The sequence below is a fragment of the Triticum dicoccoides genome, chromosome 4A, assembly GCF_002162155.2.
Source record: "Triticum dicoccoides isolate Atlit2015 ecotype Zavitan chromosome 4A, WEW_v2.0, whole genome shotgun sequence".
Lineage (NCBI taxonomy): Eukaryota > Viridiplantae > Streptophyta > Magnoliopsida > Poales > Poaceae > Triticum > Triticum dicoccoides.
This window is the reverse complement of record NC_041386.1, coordinates 720,593,460-720,613,850: the sequence shown is the minus strand read 5'-3', so window position 1 is coordinate 720,613,850 and position 20,391 is coordinate 720,593,460. Positions and strand designations below refer to the sequence as shown.

The 20,391-nt window shown below is 42.4% G+C and overlaps 2 protein-coding genes across 3 annotated transcripts; both read left to right on the top strand.

Moving 5' to 3' along the window:
- Window positions 1-4,655: 4,655 nt before the first annotated feature.
- On the top strand, window positions 4,656-11,083 carry LOC119288168. Of its 2 annotated transcripts, XM_037567792.1 has the most exons (4): window positions 4,656-4,765; window positions 5,136-5,533; window positions 6,025-6,154; window positions 9,146-11,083. In XM_037567792.1, the coding sequence occupies exons 2-4, from the start codon at window positions 5,501-5,503 to the stop codon at window positions 11,014-11,016; spliced, it is 2,034 nt and encodes a 677-aa protein (XP_037423689.1). In that variant the 5' UTR covers window positions 4,656-4,765; window positions 5,136-5,500; the 3' UTR covers window positions 11,017-11,083. The 2 variants fall into 2 exon arrangements, with proteins under 2 accessions (XP_037423689.1, XP_037423690.1); XM_037567793.1 differs by lacking the exons at window positions 4,656-4,765; window positions 5,136-5,533; window positions 6,025-6,154 and adding an exon at window positions 8,616-8,774.
- A 3,648-nt stretch (window positions 11,084-14,731) lies between these two features.
- Window positions 14,732-18,508, top strand: LOC119288167. The gene is made up of 2 exons (XM_037567791.1): window positions 14,732-15,888; window positions 16,489-18,508. Exons 1-2 carry the CDS (start codon window positions 14,742-14,744, stop codon window positions 18,354-18,356), a joined length of 3,015 nt encoding a protein of 1,004 aa, XP_037423688.1. The 5' UTR covers window positions 14,732-14,741; the 3' UTR covers window positions 18,357-18,508.
- Window positions 18,509-20,391: the final 1,883 nt, after the last annotated feature.

Sequence of the window (20,391 nt, the reverse complement as noted above, 5' to 3'; positions counted from 1 at the left end):
CTAGTTGAATTAATAGAACTAGTTTATTTTTAGTAAATGTTTAGTTGAACTATTTGAATTAATATAACTAGTTTATTTTTAGTAAATGCTTAGTTGAACTAGTTGAATTAATAGAACTAGTTTATTTTTAGTAAATGCTTAGTTGAACTAATTGAATTAATATAACTGGTTTATTTTTAGTAAATGTTTAGTTGAACTAGTTGAATTATAATATAACTAATTTATTTTTAGTAAATGCTTAGTTGAACTAGTTGAATTAATAGAACTAGTTTATTTTTAGTAAATGCTTAGTTGAACTAATTGAATTATAATAGAACTAGTTTATTTTTAGTAAATGCTTAATGTTTCGCCTAATATGAACATAGGAAATGTCGTCTGACGACGGAAAAAATTTCATTATGTGCGAATACTGTGAAGACCAGAGCGGCAGTGCGACAGAAATTTCCTTATTGATGATAGGCGATTCAGCATCAAGCTGGATGAGACCTTCGAATTCGATACAGCAAGTCACAATGACAAGTCTGTTTTCGTAATTAAGCATGACTTCTATATATATGCTTCATTTGCCTGACTTATAATTTTTAATTTTCACTCTTATACTAGCGCATCCCCTGCCATGTAAGAATTTTTGTCTTGGATAAGATAGGTTTCAAGGATATGGAAACTATGGAGGTAAAGAGAGTTAACTGAAAACTGAGCATGGTTATACTTTCAGCGTCAAAGTATACAATGCACACACGTACACCTATTTTGAATGCAAAACTTGGCAAGCACTATGCAAGGCTTATGCATTTGAGACTGCTCTGGTTATTACCTTTGATATTCGTCCGGAAGATGATATTGAAGGTAATAGAGACATATGGGTCGATGTGCAGACGCCTCCAGTTCTACCATTATGTGAGTTCTTCTCAACTATATTTTTGTATTTGATATTGCTTATTCAAAAATAATTGACAACTAATTTCTATTGACAGCTTATTTCCATTCAAGCAAACATGTCCGGCGCTTGGTGGACATGACCTACTATTGTCCCAGAGCTGAACTAAACTGCAAGGAGATAAGTCATTATGTTTCATGGTTTGAGGATCTTCATACTGTCAAGACAAATTTTCTTCCTGCACTTAGAAATGTTAGTACTCAAAACGTGTGACCAATAGTGATGGTATTGAACTACGGTCACATCTATTTAGGAATGATGGTAAGATTTTTACTATTTGTCCTCAGTGCATCTTTTGCATACATAATTTTTTTGCTAAACTTTCATTACTAAGTATATTAATTAAGTACTATACGATGTTCTTCAACAGGGACTCCCGATGACAGTTGTGCCTCAGAGGATCGAGACTAAAGGTCGCATGTCAATTGTTAGCTTACGGCCAAGATATCCTGCATTGCACATGAATGCATTCAGGATTTCTAGAAGCAATGAATGCTTAATAGTGAAAGATTGAAGGAAAATTGTTAACGATCGCAGAGAAGTATTAGGGGGCAGCAATGAGAAGCGCATCCCACGATTAGGAGACAGGTTCATCTGCATGCTCCAGTATGATGAATCAGGAGAGCTATACATGTTCTATGCTATTTTACCAGAGAGAGAGTAGCTAGCAGGAGTGATTTAGCTAGTTCATGCTGCTCTTAGTACTTGTCCTTTCATGTCCGTATTCTTCGTTCTAAACTTAATCTCAAATAGTGATTTGCTTTTGTCGTGTATCATGACAATAATGTTGAACTCGATGATATTTTTGCTTCTGGTACAAGTGAATGTTTCTTTTTTAAGCTACTGTTGGTATGGTGATTAGATAGCGGTAATGACTATGATGATTAAATAGTGATAATGACGACTAGGATGATTTTTAGCTAGCTAGCTAGAGTATACATATACTCATGTTGATGATATGATGCAAGAGTTTTTATATTAATATGATGATGATGATGAGTTATTATATCATTTAAATGAAAGAAACCATAGATTAGTTTCAGCTGGATGGATCCTATACTTAAGTGGTCAAATATATATATGCCATATCCATATATATTATACTTGATCACCTAATTAATTAGGTGATCAAGTATAATATCGATATGGCATATACTTGATCACTTATATAGCTAGATCCTTCAGTCCAAACTAATCTGCGGTACTTTCACCTAATGATTTAACAACTCATTATAATGTAAAACAATCATTAAATTAAATTGAAAACACAAAGCTAAAGGAAAAACTAAAAAAAAGACCATAACATATAGTACCGGTTGGTGTTACCAACCGGTACTAAAGCCCTACGCGCACCCGGGCCTGGCTCGTGCCACGTGTTTGCCCTTTAGTCCCCACTCTTTAGCGCCGGTTGGCGAGCCAGTACTAAAGGCCGTCACGAACCGGCACTAAAGGCCGGTTCTGCACTAGTGGAATTTGACAAACTTTTTTTCACAAGAAAAACCAAAAGAAAAAACTAGACCAGGAGCACATTTTTTTCGAACGAGGCATGACTGTGCCTCTCGCAGAAGTAAATCCGTACCTCTACAAGAAGTAAATATGTGCCTCTCGCGGAGGGAATTTTTTTTTTCGTTTCCAAGATGCACGACTGTGCCTCTTCCGGAAGGAACTCCGTTCCTCCCGTGGAAGAAAAAAAAGAAAATGCATTTTTTCCGTTTCCGAGAGGCATGATTGTGCCTCTCGCGGAAGGCAACGAACTTTTTTTTTTGCCAGCTTTGTCTCAACGAAAGCATTTAGCCCATCCAGCTCGAATGAAGCTAGCCAAAAAAAGTAAACCCGTTTATTTTTTCGTTTCTGAGAGGCACGACTGTGCCTCTCGCGGAAGCAAATCCGTGCCTCTCATGAAAATAAAAATAGAAAGCCTTTACCGGAAGCAAATCGGTGCCTCGCGCGAAAAAAAATTGGGGGGTTTTGAGAGGCACGAATCTCTCGCGGAAGCAAATCCGTACCTCTGACGAAAAAAAATGTTTTTTGTTTTCGAGAGGCACGACTGTGCATATCGCGGAAGCAAATCCGTGTCTCTCGCGGAAGCAAAAGTAAAAAAGAAAACGCATTTGTTTGCGCAAATATATTTTTCCTGATTTTGTTGTCCAAGACCTAAGAAAGACCGGGGGGAAACTGAAACACCTAAAAAAAGGGGAAAAAATACCACATAGAAAGCCCAAAACGCATGAGGAAACAAAAAAGGAGGGACCACCCAGAGTGTTTATTACGTGTAAGAAATTTTTTCAAAAGAAGTGCATAAAATATTTGATCATGTATTTAAAAAATGTGAATCAACCATTTGAAAAATGTTGAACAAATATTTGAAAAACATTGATCAAGCATTTGAAAAACATTGATCAATCATGGTCGGCAGCGGCGTTGCAGTCGTCGTCGTTCATCCTTCTGCAACCCTTGCGCTCCCTAGGATAATCCAGACACACCTCATAACAGACTCAATCCGAACCCGGGCAAAGCCAAGCTTACACAAAACAACGATGAAGATAGTTCCACTCGACACGATCATAATCTTTCATCATGTTGATCTTCAAGGCAAAAAAAAAAGGTTGCTTCACATGTTGTTATCTTATGATGTGCAGGCATTCATAAGCAATAAGAGAATTATTAGTGATTAATCTATTTGGCACTGGCAGAAATGCACTCTAAAACTCAGATGCCAAAACTCAGATGCAACAACAGGAAGAATCAACTTGAGACGATTTGCCAAAAAAATTGAAGCAATCTTATACAAGACATTGCACAGACAAATCGGTCGATTTGTTTTCAGATGCTTTGGTTTGGAGGCCTTGGTTATAAGAACAATAACTGAATCACAAAACCCCTCTGGTATAGGTCTTCCCTCTAGAAAGCTTCTCACAACATGACATATCTCCTCTTCCAGGAAGTTCTAGTGAGTTTGAGAGAACAAAGCCGGGAAACCATCAGGTCCCGGAGCCTTGGTAGGTTCCATCTAGAAGAGAGCAACTTTGATTTCCTCAATAGAGTACGGCTTACAAAGATCCTCGTTCGTATCATCCACGACTTTTCGAGGTATAGCTTCAAGCACAACATCAGCAGAGACACAAGGTTCAGAAGTAAAAAATTTATCATAAAAAGTTTGTACCATACCTTTAAGCTCAGCTTGTGAGTCACATGAACTACCGTCCTCACGCACCAGCGAGGTAATCCTGTTTGTCCTCCTACGCGCCGAGGCCCGGGAATGGAAAAACTCGGTGTTCCTGTCCCTGTCGCGCAGCCAGTCCACTCTGGAGCGCTGACGAGACATAACCTCCTCACGGTCGAAAAGCTCACATAGTTGCCCTTCAATAGCTCGTCCCTTATACGCGATTGTTTTGGTCACGCTTCGCCACTGATTACATGAACCATATATAACTAACAATCCATATACACTACTTAAGAGTTCAACAAAGGTCAAGTAGTGGACATCTTCATCTTGTGAAGTTCTTTTCAAAAAAAGTCCTTTTTTAGCAGAAATGAATTTACATTTCAAAAGTCATCAGAGTATAAATAAACAAAACTCAAAAGCGTATTGCAAACCACTCTCCAAAACACGAGAGGCTTTTCTTGAGCTCTCCGGCCCGGTCCAGTAAGCTGCCGGTTCCAGCCCAGCCCACATAAAGCGCCTCCCCCTTTCTCGCTCACTCCATTCACAAACGGAAGCAGAGGCACCTAAGAAGCAGAGTGAGGAGGTATTCATGGCCGGCGCCGGAGGAGATCGCCGCCGCCGCCGCCGCAGTCGCCGGCGCTTGTCCTTCCGCATCCCTCGAGGTACGTGCGCTCCCCGGGACTATCCGCTCACCATCTCTCCCATCCCCCTAAGTACCCTAGGGGGACTGGACAGCCTCACGCAAGATAACCCTAGACCTAGGACGAGAAGCATGAGACCCAACGAATTGAGAGGTTCTTTGTTCTTCTGGACGGAGAACTGCAGTTTCTTAGCTAGGTGACCGTTGTTGAATTTTGCATTGTTTTGGTATTTCTCATCTAATAATAGAGCAACTCAGTATGTCAGTGTTACACTTTTCAATGTGATGGAAATCATAGCTGTAGCCTGCATGGGATTTTTTTTTTCTCGTTTCGTCTGATGAAATTGCCCGTCTCCGGGAAGTAATTGTTTTTTGTTTCTTGTTGTGTTCAGGATGGGGAGGAGGTTGGAAGGATTTTTTTTAATATACCGTCGGCATCAGCATAGTCTGTACAAACCCAATATTATCAATATCTTGCTGGCTCAGTGTATCGCTAGTGTTTCCGGATCAAAGCGTGCTGCCAGATCTAAGCGCAGCTGTTACCAACGACTGTCGCGTCACACATCTCCCAAGATTGGACGGGACCTAACAGTCAAATAAACAATTCCGTTTTTTTTTCTTTTTATATCTAGAAATTTTATTGTCTTGTTAGAGACACATCTGTCATCTGGGTTGATTTTATTTTATAAGCATTTTCTGCAGACAATTTGGTGGAGTGGAGATTGTTTCGTTTCCAAGTTCATTCTAAGCAGAAACCATGGGAGCAGAGCAGATCGACAAATCGCCAACTGTGAGTTTCTGTTCCCCGAATAACTGGTGCCTTCTCATTTGTTTCCAAGCAAGGTGCAATTTTCTGCTGCTACTGAATGTTAAAATGTATGTTCCCTTAACTGCTGTAGGATGTAGAATCGCAGTGCTACCATGAAAGATGTAACCAACACTTAGTTTTGAGATGATACAGGACCCCCTTCTTTTCTTGAAAAAACCCACATGGATAGGTGCCTGCTTTTTTGGTTTATCTTTGCTACCCCTGAAAGAAAGAGTCACAGTGATTAGTATCTTAGTAACACGAGGTATTTGTTTAGCAGTCATAATAAACTTGTCTCTCAGGCAGTAAACCATTTCAGAGAAAGGGCTACAAACAAAATTTACGCCATTTGTTCATCTGGGTTAAGGTTTGCTTGTCCTTAGAATCGATAATGCTTACGTAACTGTCCTGATTTATTCATTATATCTACAAATGGAATATATCTACACTAAATCAGGATGTCACTTATGCAGAGGATTATTGTGCTCAATTGCCTATGTGGAGAATTTGTGTTAGTAGTGATGGGTCTGTACATGGGCGCCGCCACCGCTGGGATCTTCATGGCAAATCCCGCTTCCCTCGACCTCCTTGCTGCTGACGCAGGTACCCTTCCTCCTACCATTCAGCCATGTCCCATGCTCGGTCCAGAGACGCTGTTCTGACATTGGAATTTTGTGCAAAAAAGAAACATGGTATTCTAGAATTACCCACTGGAACACAACGATACATCAGCATAATAGATAGTAGGCGAGTAGTATATCGCAACTCACTATTTTAATAAGCAAGTACAACTAGCGTTGGTTGTTGCAGTTAAGTACTCCCTCCGTTCCTAAATATAAGTCTTTGTAGAGATTTCACTATGGACTACATATGGAGCAAAATGAGTGAATCTACACTCTAAAATGCATCTACATACATCCGTATGTGGTTCATAGTGGAATCTCTCCAAAGACTTATATTTAGGAACGGAGGGAGTAGTACTCTACTCTTCTACTACCTACTAGCACACATGGTTACAACATAATGTGAAACAGAGTAAAAAGGCTACAATCCCATTGAAGGCCCTGTTCTTTGTCTGCATTGTAGTGCTTCCTGTTGTCTTCCCCATCTTATCTTCACCAACCGCTCTTGAGGCCTCATGGTTGGAACTTGCTGCATTTTCTTAAACAATAAACGCGGTCCACACCAAGCACGATGTGGCGTACGCTATATATGCCCCACATGAGAACATGACATGCATGTATAAGAGAAGTATATCAAGACTTGTGATTTGATTATCGGAGAAGTCCTTCAGTTTTGTGCAGTCTACATTATAAACAAGGTCCTCAGGAAACTTACTAAAGTTACCCTACCATTTTGAAAAGCCAACACTATTTTTATTGGCTACAAAGAAATTATTGGACATAATCTATTTTGATATACTCCCTCCATTACAAAATATAAGGTGTGTTAGTTTTTTCAAAAGTCAATTACGTGCATGTTTGACCAAGGTTTTAGAAAAAATATCAATATCTACAGTTCCAAATTTGTATCATTACATCCATCACGAAAATTATTTTTCATTTTTCATTTTTCATTTTTTATTTGTTTTGTGTTGTAGATGTCGATATTATTTTCTATAATCTTGGTCAAACATACACAAGTTTGACTTGCACGGAAATTGATACACCTTATATTCTGAAATGGAGGGAGTACTCCAGTAAAAGCACCACACAGTAGAAAAATAAGAGATTGGATAGAAGAAATTCCTGGCAAAATGCAAAATAGCCATTACTCCGGTGGATCATCCTTTATATGACAAGTATGAAAGTTATATCTTCATATAGCCTTTAAATTTTTATAATTGTATCTAAACATCGTACTATCATTGATTTTGTTATAGATTTTTATATTGGTTAAAGAAGCGCCAATCCATGTGCTTGGAAGCTTGCGTGGAAGCTTGCTATCCATGTGCCAGAGCCATGAGTTGGTTGCGAGATCTTATGGGTTTCACCTCTAGCCTACCCCAACTTGTTTGGGACTAAAGGCTTTGTTGTTGTTTGTTTGTTGTTTTTGTTTGTTTTAAAGAACCGCCAAACTCTGAAACTTTAAAGCTTCTGTCAGGAATTTGCTGTTTTGGCTTTGAATTGCTCTTATGATGAAAGTACTAGTTTCTTGGTGGCAGACTCAAGGCGCTTGTTTGTAGCTTTGTAACCCTCTGAAAGCCCATGTGAGTACCATAGTTAAACCGTAGTAGTTAACACAGAATGCTCATGCGTGGATGCTTTGCCAGCGCCCCCAATTAAAGTGGATCTGACCACATGCATTAGCACAGATGGCATAGTTAACTGTAGTAGTCCTCAATAATTACACACCTAAACCGCTGTACCTAGCTATCCGGTAGTCTAGTACAGATGGCATCAAGTCAGAGAAACTTCGAAAACAACACTTGCCAACGAAAAAGGCCAACCAGGGGAGCTAATACAAAGTTGCGTATTCCTTCCTATATATGTAAGTTTTTTTTTTCTAAGAAAGGAAAAATGACAACTCTTGTAAGCTTTTTAATTTCTAAGGCATGGAAAATGAGAAACCTTAGGAAGGTAGACCCCGATTATTATTTACATCAGAACCACTGCAATGGTAGGTCCTCATTATCGCTCCAAATAGATCCGGTCCTTACGGTACAAGAACAAAAAAAATAAATCAAAATTGACGAAATAAATAGAGTTGAAAAGGTAAACTTAACAAAACAGAAAATCTGGGAACTTAGATGCTTAACACAGGACTGATGGGTTGATATTTTCACACGGAGCTTATTGTCAATGGGAGTTATATAAAGGCGAAGCCAGGCCATTGGTTTGAATAGGTATTGCATTAATTTTGTCCTACCGCGCGACGCCAGCTTGCGGTGTTGCTTCCGCAAATGCTACAGCGATATAAAATCATAAAGTCCTTCTCTGAAAACACACAAATTATATATCACCCATTGGTTCCAAGTTTACATGTGGGAGGGCCTTCTGTTTCAGCTACCAAGCACTAACCCCAAACATATCCCATCAGTTGCGCGACGACTGGTAGTTGACGATATAAAGGGACAGCCAGTGCGATTGATTAAGCACATGGCAAATATAGGAAGTTGCCGAGTGTTTGCGTGGTAAAGGTTCAGGGAACTTCCTATCTTCACTGGCGTACCAGCTTGATTCTGTCTTAACACGGTTCAGGGAACTGGTCAAGGTTCCTTCAGGTACGGCTTGCTACCTATCCTACCTTACTGCATCTATGAAAGCTTACTGGTTTGGCATCTAAAGAAAACTTGACACTTTGGATAATTGCATGAATAGGAATATGGAAATGGTCGATCCCCCAGGATAAAACTTTGAAAATTACTTTATACAGTATCGTTTTAGAAAATCAATAAAACTCCGAGCACGCGCTCGTGTGTGTGTGTGTGCGTGATAATTATTATGAGAGCACTTTGTGAGACGATTTTATAAGCGTGTGACGATTTCCAAATATATACCTAATCTATATTATTTAGTTTTCAAAAAGGCACAAACTTGTTAATGGTATATATACTAGTTAGTTGTGTAACTCATTGATTGTATAAATATGCAGGTACATGTACAGGCACGAATGTGGACCTACATGAACAGAACACTCGCGATCTTGTTATGCTCCTTGCTACTCTTGTGGTGACCATCACTTACCAAGCAGGACTAGATCCACCTGGCGGCCTTTGGCTAGATGACCGAGATGGTCATAATATCGGTCACCCAGTGCTCCAGACGACACATCCTACTAGGTACAGAGTGTTCTTCTATAGCAACTCGGCAGCTTTTGTCACATCCTTGGTCATCATCATGATGCTCCAGAGCAAGTTTCTGCTCAACCGGCACACATTAGAAGCAACCCTGGTGCTGGACCTATTCGGCCTCATCACTGCCTATGGCGCCGGGAGCACGGAGGTAACCCAATCCATCTACATCGTCGCCTTGGCAGGAATTGTCCTAGTCTATGTCATCGTCCATATCACCATTAGAGATCATGACCCTGAGCCAGTGGGTGATCATGCAGTAAAGCATCTCGATGACAAGCGCAAGGTACTGTTGCTGGTCGCTATCTTGGCCGCCACCCTCACATACCAAGCTGGCCTCACCCCGCCAGGTGGCTTCTGGTTAGCAGATGACCGAGAGCTCGGTCGCCGTGCGGGTTTCCCAATCCTCCTTGACAATTACACTCGCCGTTACAACACATTCTTCTACTGCAACGCAGCGAGCTTCATGGCGTCTGTAACCCTCATCCTTCTTCTTGTCAATCCAAAGCTATACAGGCCAGGCATACGCTGCCGTGCCCTCTATGTGTGCATGCTGGTGGGCATGTTTGGCCTCATGGGTGCCTATGCTGCTGGAAGCTCCCGGAATCTCAAGACCTCCGTCTATGTATTGATCTTGGTTGGTGCAGTGCTAGCCTTCATAGCCTCGCTGCTAGCCATTTTCTTGTTGGTGCCTTATCTCAAATCCAAAGGATGTAGAGTTTTCTGCTTCGTCCCTTTTGGCCAATCTCAAAAAGGTACAGAAGTGCAAGTTGAAGCAGGTCGTAGCAGCAGCAAATCCCATAAAGGTACAGATGAGCAACTTGAAGCAGGTCATAGCAGCAGAAAATCCCATGAAGGTACAGATGAGCAACTTGAAGCAGGTCATAGCAGCAGAAAATCCCATGAAGGTACAGATGAGCAACTTGAAGCAGGTCATAGCAGCAACAAATCCCATGAAGTTACAGATCGGCAAGTTGAAGCAGGTCATAGCAGCGGCAACAAAAATAGCAGCGAAAAGAAAGAAAAACTTCAATACTTGATGCTGCTAGGGATCCTGGCTGCAAGTATGACATACCAGACTGGCCTAAAACCACCGGGTGGCCTATGGCAGGACAACAATGATGGGCACTATGCTGGCAACCCCATTCTCCGTGACATCAACAAGGACAGGTACAATGCTTTCTTCTACAGCAACTCCGCCTCCTTCATGGCCTCAATTGTGGTCGTCGTCATGCTACTTCCATTGACATTGTTCCCTGAGAAATACACAACAAAGTCATCCAAGAAAGACACAAAGTCAACCGGCGAGGACACGAAGTCGCTCGACAAAATCACGAAGCCGGCCAAGAAAGACCCGAAGCTGACCGATAAAGACAAGGAGTCGCCCGAAAAAGACTCATGGCCACTCTGGCCGATGCATACGGCCATCTTGCTGGACATGATGGGCCTCCTGGTGGCATACGCAGCAGGCAGTACTAGGAAATGGGAAACATCCAGGAACATCATGGTCCTCATCGTTCCTCTGTTGGCCTACATTGGGCTCTACGCAGCACTGTCGGTCCTCCGCCATAGAGAAGAAGAGCCCACAGCCTCCCAACCTACGGTGCAGCCGTTGAATCATTGCAAGACGTGCAGGAGGAACTGTGGGTGTGTAAATTTGCAACCGAGTTAGGCTCAACTGCGAGCCTCCTGTGTACATTCCAGATATCGAGTTATTTATTCATATGTTTTCAGCGTGATGGCCCGTTGCAGCATCACAATATATCATCTCGTGTGCTGTAGCCCATTGAATTAGTACAGAGGCCCTTTTTGTGACAAAACTGGTAATTCGCGGAGTGAACCTGATGGAACTTGGAAAGTTAATGGCACAGCAGAGCAGTCGTATTACATCGACTTAAACTTGCGGAACCTGGACAGTGGCATACACAATCCTCGTTCTTTGTTCACAAACATGTACAGAATATAGTGGCAGCAGCGGAAGGAGAGAAACAACCATCTCTGAAAAACAGAGCTGTGAGTAGTAGTAAACAAAGTGTGTCTGCACTCACAATATAATTGCAAGTCATCTCATTAGGTTGATCTTCATTCCCATGGTTTTCCCCAAGAACCGGTTGTCATGTGGGCCAGCAGTTGCCACTTGTGAACTCCTTGTAAGATTTTAAACTGGAGTTGCAGCTTGCTACTTCGCCTCCGTCGCATTGAAGCCCCCAAGATCAGCCGCTCTGTCATCCGCAGCGGCAGCCTTGCACCAGATGAGACGCCACCAGCAACTGGATGGCCAATTGCAGCATAACAGTATATGGATCTTGTGTGGTGGAGTTTATCACATTCTCCACATCTTTTCCCGACCTGACAACAAAAAACAGAGCATTAATTAGCACAGTTCATCGGCAGATGCATGTTTGCAAGCTGTCAGGTTCCTCCTGGGCGGGTCGTAACCGCTGGATAGCTATGTCCATCTGTTTGGCTTGCAACTTGCTGCAGTTTCTTAAACAATAAACATATGGTCCACTCTAACCATGATGATGGCAACATGACAAATAATAGCTATATATGCCCCAAGTGACGACATGGCGAGCATATAATCAAAAAGCATATCTAGACTTGTGATTTGAATATCTGATATGAAGTCCTTCAGTTTTGTGCAGTCTACTCTAGTTACAGCAGGTCATCAGGAAAACTTATTTTGGCTGCCTTACCCTTTGGAGAAACCTACATATTTTCATTGCCTACAGAGAACAATATAGGCCATAATCTATAATCATATACTCAATTCAAAGCACAACATGGTAGAAAAATGAGAGATGAGCTAGAAATTCCCAGGAAAAACAAAATACCCATCGCTCCGGTGGATCCTCCTGTAGTTGTCAAGTATGAAAGTGACATAGTTGTACATAAGCATCATCTAGTCATTAGATTTTTATAAGCTACCTAAATATCATCTAATCATTGATTTCTTAGGTCATTATATTGATTAGTAAAGCGCCAAACTCTTAAACTTCAAAGCTTCTGTCTGGAACTTGCAATTTTACTGTAGCTAATGAAGGCAAAGTTACAGTTCTCTTATAGCGAAACCTATATCATCAGAGTACTGTTTTATGGACTCAAGCTGCTTGTTTGTAGGTTTCTAACTTTCTGAAAGCCCATGTGCAGGAGTACCATAGTTAACTGTGTTGGTTAACACAAAATGCTAACATGCATAGATGCTTAGCCAGCACCTCCGATTAAAGTGGATCTGATCACATGCATTAGCACCAGTTCCCAATAATTACTTTATTAGTAGATGATTAAAGCCAATCCTATCCTACTACATGCATGTAATTAATCAGCATAATTGGGGTAGTGGCTCAGAGAAGTGTATGGAGTAGCGTGAGTTCAGATGTTGGTAGCTGGCTCGTAGTGTCACGAAGATGCCATCAAGTCAGACAAACTTGAAAAACAATGACATGCCAACAAAAGGTACAAGGCAGCACGTAAAGTGCCAACCAATGGGGCTAATATGCACTCCTTCCTAAAACAAACTCTAAATTATAAAAGAAATCAATCTAATTGAAAGACTGTAAACTTCAGGAAACAAAATGTGGGAACTTAGATGATTGACAATGGACTGACGGATTGATATTTTCACACGCAGCTTAATGTCAACGGGAATTATCTCATCTGAAGCAATTGCTCGGTACTAATGCGCAACGCCAGCCTGTGAATGTGACATCATGATGATAATGTGGATGATGTGCATGATGTGACGGTGCACATGACCGTCGCACCATATTGCTGTCCTAATGTCAATGGTTTGAACAGGTATGCGTTGCTTTTTTTTTTTTGGTGTCCGTACTCTGTCAGTAGCAACACAATAACCTTATAGAAAGATTCTGTTCCAAGCTAATCCAGCTGAAAAGCATATGTTCATATGGCCACCACACACTAGCATTACATCAAGTTTTAAGTATGTATTTGTTAGGTAATCTTATCTAAGTATACACGTGAGTACTTCTACAGTCTAATTACTCCATTGTCGGCATGTTGTCCGAGCTAGTCCAGGCTGTGTACGTGCGTGCCTAATGCGGTCAAGTCCTGATAGGATTAGAAGTAGTACTACGTACGAAGCAGTACTAGTCTATCTCGTATAAGGTGCTAGTTTGTGTCAAACAGATCATAACCAAAAATTCGCTCCCGTCATCTGGTTTTCTTTAATAATCCTTTGGATGAATGAATCAGAAAGAATTTAGCTCCATATCAATGCATGGCATCTAGAGAAGTAAATACAATGTTAGTGCACGATGGGTTCAACCACGCGCTAGTAACTGTACTTTTTTCTGGTCAGAGACGAGATGATATGAATGTGGTTGTACATTTCTAACTGCAAGTTGGGAGTACGTAGTTGATGATATTTAATCAGGTCTCTCTGAAAAGCCATAGGGATATAGAAATCGCCATGTCTTACTCTGAACACACATGAAAACTATATATAAGTCATTGATTCCAAGTTTACATGTGGGTGGGCTCTCTATTCCAGCTACCGAGCACTGCCCCGAACACGCCCAATCAGTTGTGCAACGACTGGTAGTTGACGATACCAAGGGAGAACTGATTGATCGATTGATCAAGCACAGTCCTCCTCCACAGTTATGGCAAAGCAAAGGGGCAGATAGTGTTCAAGTCTGAGAACGAGGTAGCTGTAAATAGATCACATCTCCGTAAATGTAAATAACACGAGGGTATTTGATAGACCATCTTCATAACTGTGTCAAACAGATCACAACCAATTGATCTTCATGATTGTAACTAGACATGTCACATCTAGAACATCATTGTTGTATCTACAAATAACAACTGATAGATCTTCATAACTGCATCTATGTATACAGGTTATGGTCTATGGATCATTATAATTTTATTATATCTAAGCAAATCTACCACCGTCGTAATCCAAGCTTAATTCCCTATCTAGTATCACGAACAACTTTTCTACCCTTCTAACGTACGACTGATTTGGCAGTATAAACTATAATCTCGCATACCGATCTATTCTATAAACACAGTGGTTGGTGCATGATTGATACGAGTGGCTGTACGTTTCTAAATCTAAATTATAATGCAAGTTGGGAATGTTTAATTCTGTATTAGGCGAAGAAGGTGGGAAGTTGCCTAGTCTCGTCGCCCAGACAAGAAGAACGATACAAAATTGACTGCCTGAGCGCTAGTCTTGTCTAGTCTCACAAAATATAGGAAAGGATTCCAAGTTCACATGTGGGCAGGCCCTCAACAACTCCAGCTAAGCCACCGTGCATAGACTCTTGACTTGGTAACACACATTGGCTGTCGGAGTGTAGGATGATATATATAAGTTCAGCCAGAGGCCTTCCATTTCATAAGCAAATTAAGCAAACAGCTTCCATGGCCGACGACCTTGAAACTGGAGGCACTGTCAATGGCAGTGGCGAGCCTCGTACAGTTTCAAAGCTGTATGAGTTCAAGGAGCAGCTCCTGCTGCTGTCGACTCTGGTCGCAACGGTGACATACGTCGCCGGGCTGAACCTGCCTGGGGGATCCTGGGAGCAGGATGACCCGGGAGGTCACATGGCCGGCGATCCGATCCTCCGGGACACCCACTACCGCCGTTACCTCGCCTTCTACTACTGCAACGCCACCGCGCTCGCCGCGTCGCTCGTGGTCTCCCTCATCCTCATCATCCTGGAGGAGAAGCACATTGTCTCGACAGTGGTGCTGCGGATGGTCATGATGCTCGACCTACTCAGCCTCGTGGGTGCCTACGGCGCTGGGAGCTGCCGGGATACATTCACAACCATCTTCGCGGTGGTAGTCTTCTCCTTTTTGGTATTAGTTATCATCTTTGGTTTCTTCTACCTCTGGCTCCATCGTCATGATAAGTTCCCCTCCAACTCCAACTCCAACTCCAATCGTCCCATCGCGACCCCTGGCTTGAACTCCACCTCCAAGTCCAGGTTCTTCCTCAGCGTGAGGCGAATCCAGAAACAGAACAGTGTGGTGAAGTCATTCGTCGACGCCAAGAAGGAAGAGAAGGAGAAGATTGATGTGTTGATGTTACTCGCAACTTTTGCTGTCACCATCACATACGTAGCTGGGCTGAGCCCGCCTGGTGGGTTCTGGAGCAACACCCAGGACGGACACCGTTTGAGCGACCCGGTGTTGCAAGCTCGTGGCCGGTACCGTGCCTTCTTTGTTTGCAACACCACTTCGTTCGCCGTGTCCCTTCTCATCATCGTGTTGCTCTTGGAGAAGAAGCTCCTGAAGAAGCAGCTGAGCGAAAAATTCACGGTGCGATTCACAGTGCCCTATGTGTTGATCGCCGTCGCTCTGTTGGGCCTTATGGTAGCCTATGCCGCCGGGAGCTGCAGGGAGGCTGACAATACCATCTTTGTCCTTACCCTCACCGCTGCGGTTCCTGTCTGTGTGTGCCTCCAACTGGTGGTTGTTACTTGCACAAATTGTTGGGAAGGACTCGCGACCAAGTGTGGTGATGTCTTAGGATGGTTCAAGAGACGGGTCAACACTCCTCGAGGTATGGCTGGTTACCTACTTACCTAATACTCCCTCCGTTCCATAATGTAGTGCATATAGATTTTAACAAAAGTCAAACTTTATAAACTCTGACCATACTTATAGAGAAAAATAGGTACATCTAGAATACTAAATACATATCGTTGGATACATCATGAGTTATATTTTCATAATGTACATGTTTAGTATTGTAGATATAGATAGTTTTATCTATAAACTTGGTCAAAGCTTGCTAAGTTTGACCTTGAAAAAAAAACTATGCACTACATTGTAAAATGGAGGGAGTATATGTTACTCCGGTTATGAAAGATAGCTTACCATTTTGGATGTGGTCAATATTTTTACCACACAACTTTAACTGTTATATTTTTGTCCTTTATAAAATCTAAGAAAAATATATATGTATATACATGTATATCAATATACGCATATTATATTCTTATTTTTTCAAGTATACAATGTTCTGGATTTATCTAGTATTTAGTTGCATGCCTGATTTATTGAAATACTATTTATTTACTGTTCATTATTACCATACTACACAAAGATTTATTTACTATTTATTTGCATCGTTAATTGACTGAAAAATAAATACCCACAGGCACCTCCATAAGCACGGACATCGAGCTACACCTTCAAAACACTCGCTGTCTTGTTATGCTCCTTGCTACTCTTGTGGTGACCATCACTTACCAAGCAGGACTCGATCCACCTGGCGGCCTTTGGCTAGACAGCCGGGATGGGCATACAATCGGCCACCCGGTACTCCAAACAACACATCCTACTCGGTATCAAGTGTTCTTCTACAGCAACTCAGCAGCTTTCGTCACATCGTTGGTTGTCATCATGATGCTCCAGAGCAAGTATCTGCTCACGCGGCACACACTAGAAGCAACCCTAGTACTGGACCTATTCGGTCTCATTACTGCCTATGGCGCCGGGAGCACTAGGGATGTAAACGCATCCTTCTACATCATTGCCTTGGCGGGCATTGTCCTTGTCTATGTTGTTGTCCATATCACCATAAGAGACCATGACCCTGAGCCAGCAGGTGGTGATGCTGCAGTAAAGGTTCTCGATGACAAGCGTAAGGTGTTGCTACTGGTTGCTATCTTGGCTGCTACCCTGACATACCAAGCTGGTCTCACTCCTCCAGGTGGCTTCTGGTTAGCGGATGACCAAGGGCTTGGTCGTCGTGCGGGCTTCCCAGTCCTCCTTGGCAATTACCCTCCTCGTTACCATGCATTCTTCTATTGCAATGCGGCGAGTTTCATGGCATCCGTAACACTCATCCTTCTTCTCATCAATCCAAAGCTATACAGGCCAGGTATACGTTGTTATGCACTCTATGTGTGCATGCTGGTGGGCATGTTTGGCCTCATGGGTGCCTATGCTGCTGGAAGCTCCCGGCATCTCAAAACCTCCATCATTTTGTTAACCTTGGTTGTCGCTGTATCAGCATTCATAGCCTTGCTAGTAGCCATTTTCTGGTACATCTATAGATGCAGAAAAAAAGCAGCAGCAGCAGTGGAGGCGGCAGTAACAATGGCAACAACAGCATCGGCGGCAATAACAACAGCAGCGGCGGCCGCAACAAGAGCAGCGGCAGCAGCAACAACAGAAACAACAACCACAACAGCAATAATAGCAACAAGATTGACAGCAGGGGCAACAACAACATCAACGGTAGCACCAACAACAGAAACAACAGCCACAACAGCAATAATAGCAGCAAGATTGATAGCAGGAGCAACAACAACATCAACGGTAGCACCAACAACAGAAACAACAACCACAGCAGCAATGGTAGCAGCAAGATTGACAGCAGGGGCAACAGCAACATCAACTGTAGCACCAACAACAGAAACAACAACCACAGCAGCAAGATTGACAGCAGCGGCAACAACAACGACACCACAAGCAGCACAAACAACAGCAACAAGCAGCAACAGCAGCAGCAGTAAAGAGAAAGAGAGACTTGAATACTTGATGTTACTAGGGATCCTTGGCGCAAGTATGACATACCAGACTGGCCTAAAGCCACCAGGCGGCCCATGGCAGGACAACATGAATGGGCACTATGCTGGCAACCCCATCCTCCACGACACCAACAAGCACCGGTATAACGCTTTCTTTTATGGCAACTCCACTTCATTCATGGCGTCGATCGTGGTGGTCGTCATGCTGCTCCCATTGACATTCCATGAACACGATCTGTCACTCTGGCCGATGCATTCAGCCATTTTGCTGGACATGCTTAGCCTCCTAGTTGCCTATGCAGCAGGCAGTACTAGGGAGTGGGAAACCTCCAGAAACGTCATGTTACTCGTCATCCCTGTGTTGCTCTACATTGCGGTCTACGTAACAGCTTCGGTCTTCTACAACAGGGAAGGCCCTGTGAAACCGCCAACCCAGACTCCGCCCCCCACTGCTAGAGTGACTGCCACATCACATCAGGAAGCCAACTGATTCTTTGTCAGGTCAAATTCAGTACTTCAATTTTTGTGGAACAACATACAGAAACATGTGGGAGGAACTGAATACGTAAATGTGGGACAGAGTTTATGAGATATTGAGCACCATATGTATATTTGAGATATATTGAGTTAGTTATTCATATGTTTATCCATGCTTTGGTATTCCTTCCGCTCGCCGGAGGGCTCCCTTTTGTTTGTTGGTCCTATTTAATTTCCGGTCTTCGTTTGCTTTACATTTTAATCCATGAACCTAACCAAAATGCATGACAGAATGACAATGCTGAGCAGTTCAGCAACTCAGAATAACTGCTGCTCTTACAACTCTGTGATTGCCAAGAATAAGTTCTTTAAGATCCAAATATCAGTCGAATCCCCTAACACACACATGAATGGTAGGTTTGCTTCAGAAAACCACAAAGCTCTGCTCTGTATCTCGGTCAGTCTGCAGGCCCCGGTCTGAAACTATCGACAGTTGAAATGGGGAAACATGGTCACAGATTATGGATGGAAAATTTGGAAAGCGAAACCGATGAAATTGCAGAGTTACTGCCATATATGGTAGGGGTATTATTTCATGAAATCAAATTGGCTGAACTTGATGGCCAGTTGCAGCATGTCAATATGTGCAGGTTAATTAACAGAGGCATCTTGTATGGTGTAGTACATTGCATTTTCCTCCATCTGAGTAAGACAGAGTGTTGGTTCATTTCATCAATACCTGCATGTTAACAAAGATGAAAACGGTGCAGGAACTGTAAGCATATGGAAAATCTAAAATGGCGACAATGAAAAGGATTTGTAGATGCACTGACCAGTTATCATCTTATTAGTATGATCGCTTAATGGTTTGAACCTCAGATGCAAACGGTGTCCTGCGGTCCTGCCTCGGAAAGGGATCCCGCAGCTTGCAAATCCAGTTCAGAACATTCAGTGTTCTTTGGCAAGCACTGGATGGCTGGAATGTTTTGTTTGCTTCAGTTCATAGGTACCAAGATTCCTGAGATATTGAAATGCTATCACATTGTGCACACTAATTTCTCCATAGCATGTAGTACACTGATACAGAGAAAGCAATAGGAGGTTAGCCATGGGTTATACCTTCATCCATGGTGCTCTTCGCTGTTAACCTTCTCCACGCACCATCAGTAGCATTGATTGCATCATAGGTTTGTCCTGGGTTGAGTAATTCTAACTTCGTGTAAAATGTAAAGGGGGCTTCAACAAATTTTAAAAGACGAGAGGAGCCCAGTTGGTAATGGTGAGAGTCTTAGAGACCAGAAACTGATATGAAAAAGAACTAGTGCTTGGAGACGACAGTTAGAACAACTTATACTTTGGTACGAAGAGACATTCGTATGAACAGTTATAACAAATGGAAATGACCGACAAATTTTGCGATGAACCAGCACATGGCGATTTGCAGCGATGTATACCAGCAACGAGTTGAAGAAGGTAGCGGCAATCGAGTTGAAGAAGCAAGATGGACATCTTCCCTGGAAGGGAATATATTGTGACAACAAACCGGAATCGAGCCCAACAATTGGAAGGAGATTCAATCGAGAGGTACATACAAGCAGACATGGTGTCAGAGTTAAGGCGGCGACCGGAGCAAGAGACCCTGATGCGAGCATATATATGTATCTCATATGTATCAAGTCAACGGGAAATTATATGAAGCAACCATTCGGTCCTAATGTGCGATGCCAGCCTGTGCCTTAAGATGATAATGTGGATGACACCGTTGCTGCTGCGAATGTGACATCATGATGATAACGTGGATGATGTAGCATTGCTCTCCTAATGTCAATGGTTTGAACAGGTATGTATTGTATTAATTTTGTGGCAGTATGCTGCCAGTAGCAACACAATAGCCTTAAAAAAAGATTATGTTCATATGGCCACCAGAAAGAATTGAGCTTCTTATGAATGCAGAGAAGTAAAATACAGTAGTTCACGCACAATAGATTAAACCACCCGCTAGTAATAATACTGTTTTCTCCTCAGAGACATGATGATATATGAATGTT